This window comes from Ambystoma mexicanum, chromosome 9 (genome assembly GCF_040938575.1).
Source record: "Ambystoma mexicanum isolate Mex_15411 chromosome 9, UKY_AmexF1_1, whole genome shotgun sequence".
In the NCBI taxonomy this organism is placed as follows: Eukaryota; Metazoa; Chordata; class Amphibia; order Caudata; family Ambystomatidae; genus Ambystoma; species Ambystoma mexicanum.
In genome coordinates this window covers 8,320,062-8,332,715 of record NC_090931.1, presented here as the reverse complement: position 1 = coordinate 8,332,715, position 12,654 = coordinate 8,320,062, and the positions used below count along the sequence as shown (strand labels likewise).

At 54.8% G+C, this 12,654-nt stretch overlaps 1 protein-coding gene across 1 annotated transcript; it reads right to left on the bottom strand.

Annotated features, from left to right (window-relative positions):
* Window positions 1-982: 982 nt before the first annotated feature.
* LOC138489748 (mucin-2-like) lies at window positions 983-10,311 on the bottom strand. Its single transcript, XM_069617383.1, has 5 exons — window positions 9,212-10,311; window positions 6,530-7,729; window positions 3,268-5,098; window positions 2,124-3,208; window positions 983-1,484 (listed from the first exon to the last, which is right to left on the bottom strand). Exons 1-5 carry the CDS (start codon window positions 10,309-10,311, stop codon window positions 983-985), a joined length of 5,718 nt encoding a protein of 1,905 aa, XP_069473484.1.
* Window positions 10,312-12,654: the final 2,343 nt, after the last annotated feature.

Genomic DNA, 12,654 nt, shown 5'->3' with positions numbered 1-12,654 from the left:
CAGGCTGCCTGGAGGATGGTAGTGCCAGAGAGGAGTTCTGACAAGCAAACTATCTGGAGGAGGTTACTGCCAGAGAAGAGTTCTGGGTAGGAGTAGCAGGCTGCCTGGAGGATGGTAGTGGTGGACAGAAGTTTTGGATAGGAGTAGCAGGCTGCCTGGAGGATGGTAGTGCCAGAGAGGAGTTCTGAGAAGGAGTAGCAGGCTGCTTCGGGGATGGTAGTGCCAGAGAGGAATTCTGAGAAGCAAGCTGCTTGGAGGAGGGCAGTGCCAGAGAAGAGTTCTGAGTAGGAGTAGCAGGCTGCCTCGAGGATTTTAGTGCCAGAGAGGAGTTCTGAGTAGCATCCTGCCTGGAGGATGGGAGTGCCAGAGAGGAGTTCTGAGTTGGAGTAGCAGGCAGCCTGGAGGATGGCAGTGCCAGAGAGGATTTCTGAGTAGGAGTACCAGGCTGCCTGGAGGATGGCAGTGCCAGAGAGGAGTTCTGAGCAGCAAACTACCTGGAGGAGGGTACTGCCAGAGAGGAGTTATGAGTAGGAGAAGAAGGCTGCCTGGAGGATGGCCGTGCCAGAGAGGAGTACTGAGTAGAAGTAGCAGGCTTTCTGGAGGATGGTAGTGCCAGAGAGGAGTTCTGAGTAGGAGTAGCAAGCTGCCTGGAGGATGGTAGTGCCAGAGAGGAGTTCTGAGTAGGAATAGCAGGCTGCCTGGAGGATGGTAGTGCCAGAGAGGAGTTCTGAGAAGCAAATTACCTGGAGGAGGGTACTGTCAGAGAGGAGTTCTGAGTAGGAGTAGCAGGCTGCCGGGAGGATGGTAGTGCCAGAGAGGAGTTCTGAGAAATAAGCTGCCTGGAGGATGGTAGTGCCAGAGGGGAGTTCTGAGTAGGAGTAGCAGGCTGCCTGGAGGATGGTAGTGCCAGAGGGGAGTTCTAAGTAGGAGTTTCAGGCTGCCTGGAGGATGGTAGTGCCAGAGAGGAGTTCTGACAAGCAAACTATCTGGAGGAGGTTACTGCCAGAGAAGAGTTCTGAGTAGGAGTAGCAGGCTGCCCTGAGGATGGTAGTGCCAGAGAGGAGTTCTGAGAAGGAGTAGCAGGCTGCTTCGGGGATGGTAGTGCCAGAGAGGAATTCTGAGAAGCAAGCTGCTTGGAGGAGGGCAGTGCCAGAGAGGAGTTCTGAGAAGGAGTAGCAAGCTGCCTAGAGGATGGTAGGGCCAGAGAGTAGTTCTGAGTAGGAGTAGCAGGCTGTCTGGAAGATGGTAGTGCCAGAGAGGAGTTCTGAGAAGTAAGATACCTGGAGGATGGCAGTGCCAGAAAGGAGTTCTGAGTAGGAGTAGCAAGCTGCCCGAAGGATGGCAGTGCAAGAGAGGAGTTCTGAGTAGGGGTAGCACGCTGTCTGGAGGATGGTAGTGCCAGAGAGGAGTTCTGAGTAGGAGTAGCAAGCTGCCTGGAGGATGGTAGTGCCAGGGAAGAGTTCTGAGTACAAGTAGCAGGCTGCCTGGAGGATGGTAGTGCCAGAGAGGAGTTCTGAGAAGCAAACTACCTGGAGGAGGGTACTGCCAGAGAGGAGTTCTGAATAGGAGTAGCAGGCTGCCTGGAGGATGGTAGTGTCAGAGAGGAGTTCTGAGTAGGAGTAGCAGGCTGCCTGGAGGATGGCAGTGCCAGAGAGGAGTTCTGAGTAGGAGTAGCAGGCTGCCTGGAGGATGGTAGTGCCAGAGAGGAGTTCTGAGAAGGAGTAGCAGGCTGCCTGGAGGATGGTAGTGCCAGAGAGGAGTTCTGGGAAGCAAGCTGCTTGGAGGATGGCAGTGCCAGAGAGGAGTTCTGGGAAGGAGTAGCAAGCTGCCTGGAGGATGGTAGTGCCAGAGGGGAGTTCTGAGTAGGAGTAGCAGGCTGTCTGGGGGATGCTAGTGCCAGAGAGGAGTTCTGAGAAGCAAGATACCTCAATGATGGCAGTGCCAGAAAGGAGTTCTGAGTAGGAGTAGCAAGCTGCCTGGAGGATGGCAGTACTAGAGAGGAGTTCTGAGTAGGAGTAGCAGGCTGTCTGGAGGATGGTAGTGCCAGAGAGGAGTTCTGAGTAGGTGTAGCAAGCTGCCTGGAGGATGGTAGGGCCAGAGAAGAGTTCTGAGAAGCAAACTACCTGGAGGAGGGTACTGCCAGAGAGGAGTTCTGAGTAGGAGTAGCAGGCTGCCTGGAGGATGGTAGTGCCAGAGAGGAGTTCTGAGTAGGAGTAGCAGGCTGCTTGGGGCATGGTAGTGCCAGAGAGGAGTTCTGAGTAGGAGTATCAGGCTGCCTGGAGGATGGTAGTGCCAGAGAGGAGTTCTGAGTAGGAGTAGCAGGCTGCCTGGAGGATGGTAGTGCCAGAGAGGAGTTCTGAGAAGCAAGAGACCTGGAGGATGGCAGTGCCAGAGAGGAGTTCTGAATAGGAGTAGCAGGCTGCCTGGAGGATTGTAGTGACAGAGATGAGAGCTGAGTAGGAGTAGCAAACTGCCTGGAGGAAGTTCGTGCCAGAGAAGAGTTCTGAGTAGAAGTAGCAGGCTGCCTGGAGGATGGTAGTGCCGGAGAGGAGTTCTGAGTTGGAGTAGCAGGCTGCTTGGAGGATGGTAGTGCCAGAGACGAGTTCCGAAAAGGAGTAGCAGGCTGCTTGGAGGTTGGTAGTGCCAGAGAGGCGTTCTGGGAAGCAAGCTGCTTGGAGGATGGCAGTGCCAGAGAGGAGTTCTGGGAAGGAGTAGCAAGCTGCCTGGAGGATGGTAGTGCCAGAGGGGAGTTCTGAGTAGGAGTAGCAGGCAGTCTGGAGGATGCTAGTGCCGGAGAGGAGTTCTGAGAAGCAAGATACCTGGAGGATGGCAGTGCCAGAGAGGAGTTCTTAGTAGGAGTAGCAGGCTGCCTGGAAGATAGTAGCGCCAGAGAGGAGAATGGAGTACCAAGCTGTCTGGAGGAGGCTAGTGCCAGAGAGGAGTTTGGACTCCAAGCTGTCTGAAGGAGGCTAGTGCCAGAGGGGAGTTCTGCGTAGGAGTAGGAGGCTGTCTGGAGGATGCTAGCGCCAGAGAGGAGTTCTGAGAAGCAAGATACCTCGATGATGGCAGTGCCAGAAAGGAGTTCTGAGTAGGAGTAGCAAGCTGCCTGGAGGATGGCAGTACCAGAGAGGAGTTCTGAGTAGGAGTAGCAGGCTGTCTGGAGGATGGTAGTGCCAGAGAGGAGTTCTGAGTAGGTGTAGCAAGCTTCCTGGAGGATGGTAGTGCCAGAGAAGAGTTCTGAGAAGCAAACTACCTGGAGGAGGGTACTGCCAGAGAGGAGTTCTGAGTAGGAGTAGCAGGCTGCCTGGAGGATGGTAGTGCCAGAGAGGAGTTCTGAGTAGGAGTAGCAGGCTGCCTGGGGCATGGTAGTGCCAGAGAGGAGTTCTGAGAAGCAAGAGACCTGGAGGATGGCAGTGCCAGAGAGGAGTTCTGAGTAGGAGTAGCAGACTGACTGGAGGATTGTAGTGACAGAGATGAGTGCTGAGTAGGAGAAGCAAACTGCCTGGAGGAAGTTCGTGCCAGAGAAGATTTCTGAGTAGAAGTAACAGGCTGCCTGGAGGATGGTAGTGCCAGAGAGGAGTTCTGAGTAGGAGTAGCAGGCTGCTTGGGGCATGGCAGTGCCAGAGAGGAGTTCTGAGTAGGAGTATCAGGCTGCCTGGAGGATGGTAGTGCCAGAGAGGAGTTCTGAGTAGGAGTAGCAGGCTGCCTGGAGGATGGTAGTGCCAGAGAGGAGTTCTGAGAAGCAAGAGACCTGGAGGATGGCAGTGCCAGAGAGGAGTTCTGAGTAGGAGTAGCAGGCTGCCTGGAGGATTGTAGTGACAGAGATGAGAGCTGAGTAGGAGTAGCAAACTGCCTGGAGGAAGTTCGTGCCAGAGAAGAGTTATGAGTAGAAGTAGCAGGCTGCCTGGAGGATGGTAGTGCCGGAGAGGAGTTCTGAGTAGGAGTAGCAGGCTGCTTGGAGGATGGTAGTGCCAGAGAGGAGTTCTGGGAAGCAAGCTGCTTGGAGGATGGCAGTGCCAGAGAGGAGTTCTGGGAAGGAGTAGCAAGCTGCCTGGAGGATGGTAGTGCCAGAGGGGAGTTCCGAGTAGGAGTAGCAGGCTGTCTGGAGGATGCTAGTGCCGGAGAGGAGTTCTGAGAAGCAAGATACCTGGAGGATGGCAGTGCCAGAAAGGAGTTCTGAGTAGGAGTAGCAAGCTGCCTGGAGGATGGCAGTACCAGAGAGGAGTTCAGAGTAGGAGTAGCAAACTGCCTGGAGGAAGTTCGTGCCAGAGAAGATTTCTGAGTAGAAGTAACAGGCTGCCTGGAGGATGGTAGTGCCAGAGAGGAGTTCTGAGTAGGAGTAGCAAACTGCCTGGAGGAAGTTCGTGCCAGAGAAGATTTCTGAGTAGAAGTAACAGGCTGCCTGGAGGATGGTAGTGCCAGAGAGGAGTTCTGAGTAGGAGTAGCAGGCTGCTTGGGACATGGTAGTGCCAGAGAGGAGTTCTGAGTAGGAGTATCAGGCTGCCTGGAGGATGGTAGTGCCAGAGAGGAGTTCTGAGTAGGAGTAGCAGGCTGCCTGGAGGATGGTAGTGCCAGAGAGGAGTTCTGAGAAGCAAGAGACCTGGAGGATGGCAGTGCCAGAGAGGAGTTCTGAGTAGGAGTAGCAGGCTGCCTGGAGGATTGTAGTGACAGAGATGAGAGCTGAGTAGGAGTAGCAAACTGCCTGGAGGAAGTTCGTGCCAGAGAAGAGTTATGAGTAGAAGTAGCAGGCTGCCTGGAGGATGGTAGTGCCGGAGAGGAGTTCTGAGTAGGAGTAGCAGGCTGCTTGGAGGATGGTAGTGCCAGAGAGGAGTTCTGGGAAGCAAGCTGCTTGGAGGATGGCAGTGCCAGAGAGGAGTTCTGGGAAGGAGTAGCAAGCTGCCTGGAGGATGGTAGTGCCAGAGGGGAGTTCTGAGTAGGAGTAGCAGGCTGTCTGGAGGATGCTAGTGCCGGAGAGGAGTTCTGAGAAGCAAGATACCTGGAGGATGGCAGTGCCAGAAAGGAGTTCTGAGTAGGAGTAGCAAGCTGCCTGGAGGATGGCAGTACCAGAGAGGAGTTCTGAGTAGGAGTAGCAAGCTGCCTGGAAGATGGTAGTGCCAGAGAAGAGTTCTGAGAAGCAAACTACCTGGAGGATGGTACTGCCAGAGAGGAGTTCTGAGTAGGAGTAGCAGGCTGTCTGGAGGATGGTAGTGCCAGAGAAGAGTTCTGAGTAGGAGTAGCAGGCTGCCTGGGGCATGGTAGTGCCAGAGAGGAGTTCTGAGTAGGAGTAGCAGGCTGCCTGGAGGGTGGTAGTGCCAGAGAGGAGTTCTGAGTAGAAGTAGCAGGCTGCCTGGAGGATGGTAGTGCCAGAGAGGAGTTCTGAGAAGGAGTAGCAGGCTGCTTGGAGGATGGTAGTGCCAGAGAGGAGTTCTGGGAAGCAAGCTGCTTGGAGGATGGCAGTGCCAGAGAGGAGTTCTGGGAAGGAGTAGCAAGCTGCCTGGAGGATGGTAGTGCCAGAGGGGAGTTCTGAGTAGGAGTAGCCGGCTGTCTGGAGGATGCTAGTGCCGGAGAGGAGTTCTGAGAAGCAAGATACCTGGAGGATGGCAGTGCCAGAAAGGAGTTCTGAGTAGGAGTAGCAAGCTGCCTGGAGGATGGCAGTACCAGAGAGGAGTTCTGAGTAGGAGTAGCAAGCTGCCTGGAAGATGGTAGTGCCAGAGAAGAGTTCTGAGAAGCAAACTACCTGGAGGATGGTACTGCCAGAGAGGAGTTCTGAGTAGGAGTAGCAGGCTGTCTGGAGGATGGTAGTGCCAGAGAAGAGTTCTGAGTAGGAGTAGCAGGCTGCCTGGGGCATGGTAGTGCCAGAGAGGAGTTCTGAGTAGGAGTAGCAGGCTGCCTGGAGGGTGGTAGTGCCAGAGAGGAGTTCTGAGTAGAAGTAGCAGGCTGCCTGGAGGATGGTAGTGCCAGAGAGGAGTTCTGAGAAGGAGTAGCAGGCTGCTTGGAGGATGGTAGTGCCAGAGAGGAGTTCTGGGAAGCAAGCTGCTTGGAGGATGGCAGTGCCAGAGAGGAGTTCTGGGAAGGAGTAGCAAGCTGCCTGGAGGATGGTAGTGCCAGAGGGGAGTTCTGAGTAGGAGTAGCCGGCTGTCTGGAGGATGCTAGTGCCGGAGAGGAGTTCTGAGAAGCAAGATACCTGGAGGATGGCAGTGCCAGAAAGGAGTTCTGAGTAGGAGTAGCAAGCTGCCTGGAGGATGGCAGTACCAGAGAGGAGTTCTGAGTAGGAGTAGCAAGCTGCCTGGAAGATGGTAGTGCCAGAGAAGAGTTCTGAGAAGCAAACTACCTGGAGGATGGTACTGCCAGAGAGGAGTTCTGAGTAGGAGTAGCAGGCTGCCTGGGGCATGGTAGTGCCAGAGAGGAGTTCTGAGTAGGAGTAGCAGGCTGCCTGGAGGGTGGTAGTGCCAGAGAGGAGTTCTGAGTAGGAGTAGCAGGCTGCCTGGAGGATGGTAGTGCCAGAGAGGAGTTCTGAGAAGCAAGAGACCTGGAGGAAGGCAGTGCCAGAGAGGAGTTCTGAGTAGCAGTAGCAGGCTGCCTGGAGGATGGTAGTGCCAGAGAGGAGTTATGAGTAGCAGTAGCAGGCTGCCTGGAGGTTGGTAGTGAAAGAGAGGAGTTCTGAGTAGCAGTAGCAGGCTGCCTGGAGGATGGTAGTGCCAGAGAGGAGTTCTGAGTAGGAGTAGCAGGCTGCCTGGAGGATGGCAGTGCCAGAGAGGAGTGCTGAGTAGGAGTAGCAAACTGCCTGGAGGAAGTTAATGCCAGAGAAGAGCTCTGAATAGGAGTAGCAAGCTGCCTGGAGGGTGGTAGTGCCAGAGAAGAGTTCTGAGTAGCAATAGCAGGCTGCCTGGAGGGTGGTAATGCCAGAGAAGAGTTCTGAGTAGGAGTAGCAGGCTGCCTGGAGGATGGTAGTGCCAGAGGGGAGTCCTGAGTAGGAATAGCAGGCTGCCTGGAGGATGGTAGTGCAAGAGAGGAGTTCTGAGAAGAAAACTGCTTGGAGGAGGATAGTGCCAGAGAGGAGTTCTGAGAAGGAGTAGCAGGTTGCCTGTAGGATTGTAGTGCCAGAGAGGAGTTCTTAGTAGGAGTAGCAGGCTGCCTGGAAGATAGTAGCGCCAGAGAGGAGTTCTGAGTAGGAGTAGCAGGCTGCCTGGAGGATGGTAGTGCCAGAGAGGAGTTCTGAGAAGCAAGAGACCTGGAGGATGGCAGTGCCAGAGAGGAGTTCTGAGTAGGAGTAGCAGGCTGCCTGGAGGATTGTAGTGACAGAGATGAGAGCTGAGTAGGAGTAGCAAACTGCCTGGAGGAAGTTCGTGCCAGAGAAGAGTTATGAGTAGAAGTAGCAGGCTGCCTGGAGGATGGTAGTGCCGGAGAGGAGTTCTGAGTAGGAGTAGCAGGCTGCTTGGAGGATGGTAGTGCCAGAGAGGAGTTCTGGGAAGCAAGCTGCTTGGAGGATGGCAGTGCCAGAGAGGAGTTCTGGGAAGGAGTAGCAAGCTGCCTGGAGGATGGTAGTGCCAGAGGGGAGTTCTGAGTAGGAGTAGCAGGCTGTCTGGAGGATGCTAGTGCCGGAGAGGAGTTCTGAGAAGCAAGATACCTGGAGGATGGCAGTGCCAGAAAGGAGTTCTGAGTAGGAGTAGCAAGCTGCCTGGAGGATGGCAGTACCAGAGAGGAGTTCTGAGTAGGAGTAGCAAGCTGCCTGGAAGATGGTAGTGCCAGAGAAGAGTTCTGAGAAGCAAACTACCTGGAGGATGGTACTGCCAGAGAGGAGTTCTGAGTAGGAGTAGCAGGCTGTCTGGAGGATGGTAGTGCCAGAGAAGAGTTCTGAGTAGGAGTAGCAGGCTGCCTGGGGCATGGTAGTGCCAGAGAGGAGTTCTGAGTAGGAGTAGCAGGCTGCCTGGAGGGTGGTAGTGCCAGAGAGGAGTTCTGAGTAGAAGTAGCAGGCTGCCTGGAGGATGGTAGTGCCAGAGAGGAGTTCTGAGAAGGAGTAGCAGGCTGCTTGGAGGATGGTAGTGCCAGAGAGGAGTTCTGGGAAGCAAGCTGCTTGGAGGATGGCAGTGCCAGAGAGGAGTTCTGGGAAGGAGTAGCAAGCTGCCTGGAGGATGGTAGTGCCAGAGGGGAGTTCTGAGTAGGAGTAGCCGGCTGTCTGGAGGATGCTAGTGCCGGAGAGGAGTTCTGAGAAGCAAGATACCTGGAGGATGGCAGTGCCAGAAAGGAGTTCTGAGTAGGAGTAGCAAGCTGCCTGGAGGATGGCAGTACCAGAAAGGAGTTCTGAGTAGGAGTAGCAAGCTGCCTGGAAGATGGTAGTGCCAGAGAAGAGTTCTGAGAAGCAAACTACCTGGAGGATGGTACTGCCAGAGAGGAGTTCTGAGTAGGAGTAGCAGGCTGTCTGGAGGATGGTAGTGCCAGAGAAGAGTTCTGAGTAGGAGTAGCAGGCTGCCTGGGGCATGGTAGTGCCAGAGAGGAGTTCTGAGTAGGAGTAGCAGGCTGCCTGGAGGGTGGTAGTGCCAGAGAGGAGTTCTGAGTAGAAGTAGCAGGCTGCCTGGAGGATGGTAGTGCCAGAGAGGAGTTCTGAGAAGGAGTAGCAGGCTGCTTGGAGGATGGTAGTGCCAGAGAGGAGTTCTGGGAAGCAAGCTGCTTGGAGGATGGCAGTGCCAGAGAGGAGTTCTGGGAAGGAGTAGCAAGCTGCCTGGAGGATGGTAGTGCCAGAGGGGAGTTCTGAGTAGGAGTAGCCGGCTGTCTGGAGGATGCTAGTGCCGGAGAGGAGTTCTGAGAAGCAAGATACCTGGAGGATGGCAGTGCCAGAAAGGAGTTCTGAGTAGGAGTAGCAAGCTGCCTAGAGGATGGCAGTACCAGAGAGGAGTTCTGAGTAGGAGTAGCAAGCTGCCTGGAAGATGGTAGTGCCAGAGAAGAGTTCTGAGAAGCAAACTACCTGGAGGATGGTACTGCCAGAGAGGAGTTCTGAGTAGGAGTAGCAGGCTGTCTGGAGGATGGTAGTGCCAGAGAAGAGTTCTGAGTAGGAGTAGCAGGCTGCCTGGGGCATGGTAGTGCCAGAGAGGAGTTCTGAGTAGGAGTAGCAGGCTGCCTGGAGGGTGGTAGTGCCAGAGAGGAGTTCTGAGTAGGAGTAGCAGGCTGCCTGGAGGATGGTAGTGCCAGAGAGGAGTTCTGAGAAGCAAGAGACCTGGAGGAAGGCAGTGCCAGAGAGGAGTTCTGAGTAGCAGTAGCAGGCTGCCTGGAGGATGGTAGTGCCAGAGAGGAGTTATGAGTAGCAGTAGCAGGCTGCCTGGAGGTTGGTAGTGAAAGAGAGGAGTTCTGAGTAGCAGTAGCAGGCTGCCTGGAGGATGGTAGTGCCAGAGAGGAGTTCTGAGTAGGAGTAGCAGGCTGCCTGGAGGATGGCAGTGCCAGAGAGGAGTGCTGAGTAGGAGTAGCAAACTGCCTGGAGGAAGTTAATGCCAGAGAAGAGCTCTGAATAGGAGTAGCAAGCTGCCTGGAGGGTGGTAGTGCCAGAGAAGAGTTCTGAGTAGGAATAGCAGGCTGCCTGGAGGGTGGTAATGCCAGAGAAGAGTTCTGAGTAGGAGTAGCAGGCTGCCTGGAGGATGGTAGTGCCAGAGGGGAGTCCTGAGTAGGAATAGCAGGCTGCCTGGAGGATGGTAGTGCAAGAGAGGAGTTCTGAGAAGAAAACTGCTTGGAGGAGGATAGTGCCAGAGAGGAGTTCTGAGAAGGAGTAGCAGGTTGCCTGTAGGATTGTAGTGCCAGAGAGGAGTTCTTAGTAGGAGTAGCAGGCTGCCTGGAAGATAGTAGCACCAGAGAGGAGAATGGAGTACCAAGCTGTCTGGAGGAGGCTAGTGCCAGAGAGGAGTTTGGAATCCAAGCTGTCTGGAGGAGGCTAGTGCCAGAGGGGAGTTCTGAGTAGGAGTAGCAGGCTGTCTGGAGGATGCTAGTGCCAGAGAGGAGTTCTGAGAAGCAAGATACCTCGATGATGGCAGTGCCAGAAAGGAGTTCTGAGTAGGAGTAGCAAGCTGCCTGGAGGATGGCAGTACCAGAGAGGAGTTCTGAGTAGGAGTAGCAGGCTGTCTGGAGGATGGTAGTGCCAGAGAGGAGTTCTGAGTAGGTGTAGCAAGCTGCCTGGAGGATGGTAGTGACAGAGATGAGTTCTGAGAAGCAAACTACCTGGAGGAGGGTACTGCCAGAGAGGAGTTCTGAGTAGGAGTAGCAGGCTGCCTGGAGGATGGTAGTGCCAGAGAAGAGATCTGAGTAGGAGTAGCAGGCTGCCTGGGGCATGGTAGTGCCAGAGAGGAGTTCTGAGTAGGAGTATCAGGCTGCCTGGAGGATAGTAGTGCCAGAGAGGAGTGCTGAGTAGGAGTAGCAAACTGCCTGGAGGAAGTTCGTGCCAGAGAAGATTTCTGAGTAGAAGTAACAGGCTGCCTGGAGGATGGTAGTGCCGGATAGGAGTTCTGGGAAGGAGTAGCAAGCTGCCTGGAGGATGGTAGTGCCAGAGGGGAGTTCTGAGTAGGAGTAGCAGGCTGTCTGGAGGATGGTAGTGCCAGAGAGGAGTTCTGAGTAGGAGTAGCAAGCTGCCTGGAAGATGGTAGTGCCAGAGAAGAGTTCTGAGAAGCAAACTACCTGGAGGATCGTACTGCCAGAGAGGAGTTCTGAGTAGGAGTAGCAGGCTGCCTGGTGGATGATAGTGCCAGAGAGGAGTTCTGAGTAGGAGTAGCAGGCTGCCTGGAGGATGGTAGTGCCAGAGAGGAGTTCTGAGAAGCAAGAGACCTGGAGGATGGCAGTCCCAGAGAGGAGTTCGGAGTAGCAGTAGCAGGCTGCCTGGAGGATGGTAATGCCAGAGAGGAGTTATGAGTAGCAGTAGCAGGCTGCCTGGGGCATGGTAGTGCCATAGAGGAGTTCTGAGTAGGAGTATCAGGCTGCCTGGAGGATGGTACTGCCAGAGAGGAGTTCTGAGTAGGAGTAGCAGGCTGCCTGGAGGATTGTAGTGACAGAGATGAGTGCTGAGTAGGAGTAGCAAACTGCCTGGAGGAAGTTCGTGCCAGAGAAGAGTTCTGAGGAGAAGTAACAGGCTGCCTGGAGGATGGTAGTGCCGGAGAGGAGTTCTGAGTAGGAGTAGCAGGCTGCTTGGAGGATGGTAGTGCCAGAGAGGAGTTCTGAGAAGGAGTAGCAGGCTGCTTGGAGGATGGTAGTGCCAGAGAGGAGTTCTGGGAAGCAAGCTGCTTGGAGGATGGCAGTGCCAGAGAGGAGTTCTGGGAAGGAGTAGCAAGCTGCCTGGAGGATGGTAGTGCCAGAGGGGAGTTCTGAGTAGGAGTAGCAGGCTGTCTGGAGGATGCTAGTGCCAGAGAGGAGTTCTGAGAAGCAAGATACCTGGAGGATGGCAGTGCCAGAAAGGAGTTCTGAGTAGGAGTAGCAAGCTGCCTGGAGGATGGCATTACCAGAGAGGAGTTCTGAGTAGGAGTAGCAGGCTGTCTGGAGGATGGTAGTGCCAGAGAGGAGTTCTGAGTAGGAGTAGCAAGCTGCCTGGAAGATGGTAGTGCCAGAGAAGAGTTCTGAGAAGCAAACTACCTGGAGGATGGTACTGCCAGAGAGGAGTTCTGAGTAGGAGTATCAGGCTGTCTGGAGGATGGTAGTGCCAGAGAAGAGTTCTGAGTAGGAGTAGCAGGCTGCCTGGGGCATGGTAGTGCCAGAGAGGAGTTCTGAGTAGGAGTAGCAGGCTGCCTGGAGGATGATAGTGCCAGAGAGGAGTTCTGAGTAGGAGTAGCAGGCTGCCTGGAGGATGGTAGTGGTGGACAGAAGTTTTGGATAGGAGTAGCAGGCTGCCTGGAGGATGGTAGTGCCAGAGAGGAGTTCTGAGAAGGAGTAGCAGGCTGCTTCGGGGATGGTAGTGCCAGAGAGGAATTCTGAGAAGCAAGCTGCTTGGAGGAGGGCAGTGCCAGAGAGGAGTTCTGAGTAGGAGTAGCAGGCTGCCTCGAGGATTTTAGTGCCAGAGAGGAGTTCTGAGTAGCATCCTGCCTGGAGGATGGGAGTGCCAGAGAGGAGTTCTGAGTTGGAGTAGCAGGCAGCCTGGAGGATGGCAGTGCCAGAGAGGATTTCTGAGTAGGAGTACCAGGCTGCCTGGAGGATGGCAGTGCCAGAGAGGAGTTCTGAGCAGCAAACTACCTGGAGGAGGGTACTGCCAGAGAGGAGTTATGAGTAGGAGAAGAAGGCTGCCTGGAGGATGGCCGTGCCAGAGAGGAGTACTGAGTAGAAGTAGCATGCTTTCTGGAGGATGGTAGTGCCAGAGAGGAGTTCTGAGTAGGAGTAGCAAGCTGCCTGGAGGATGGTAGTGCCAGAGAGGAGTTCTGAGTAGGAATAGCAGGCTGCCTGGAGGATGGTAGTGCCAGAGAGGAGTTCTGAGAAGCAAATTACCTGGAGGAGGGTACTGTCAGAGAGGAGTTCTGAGTAGGAGTAGCAGGCTGCCGGGAGGATGGTAGTGCCAGAGAGGAGTTCTGAGAAATAAGCTGCCTGGAGGATGGTAGTGCCAGAGGGGAGTTCTGAGTAGGAGTAGCAGGCTGCCTGGAGGATGGTAGTGCCAGAGGGGAGTTCTAAGTAGGAGTTTCAGGCTGCCTGGAGGATGGTAGT

Coding starts and splice junctions, on each gene's coding strand:
- LOC138489748 (XM_069617383.1), bottom strand. CDS start 10,311: ATGCCCCAGGCAGCCTGCTACTCCTACTCAGATCTCTTCTCTGGCACT. Junction 7,730..9,211: donor CTGGCACTGCCTTCCTCCAG/GTCTCTTGCTTC, acceptor ACCATCTTCCAG/GCAGCTTGCTACTCCTACTC. Junction 3,209..3,267: donor CTCAGAACTCCTCTCTGGCA/GTACCCTCCTCC, acceptor ACCATCCTCCAG/GAAGCTTGCTACACCTACTC.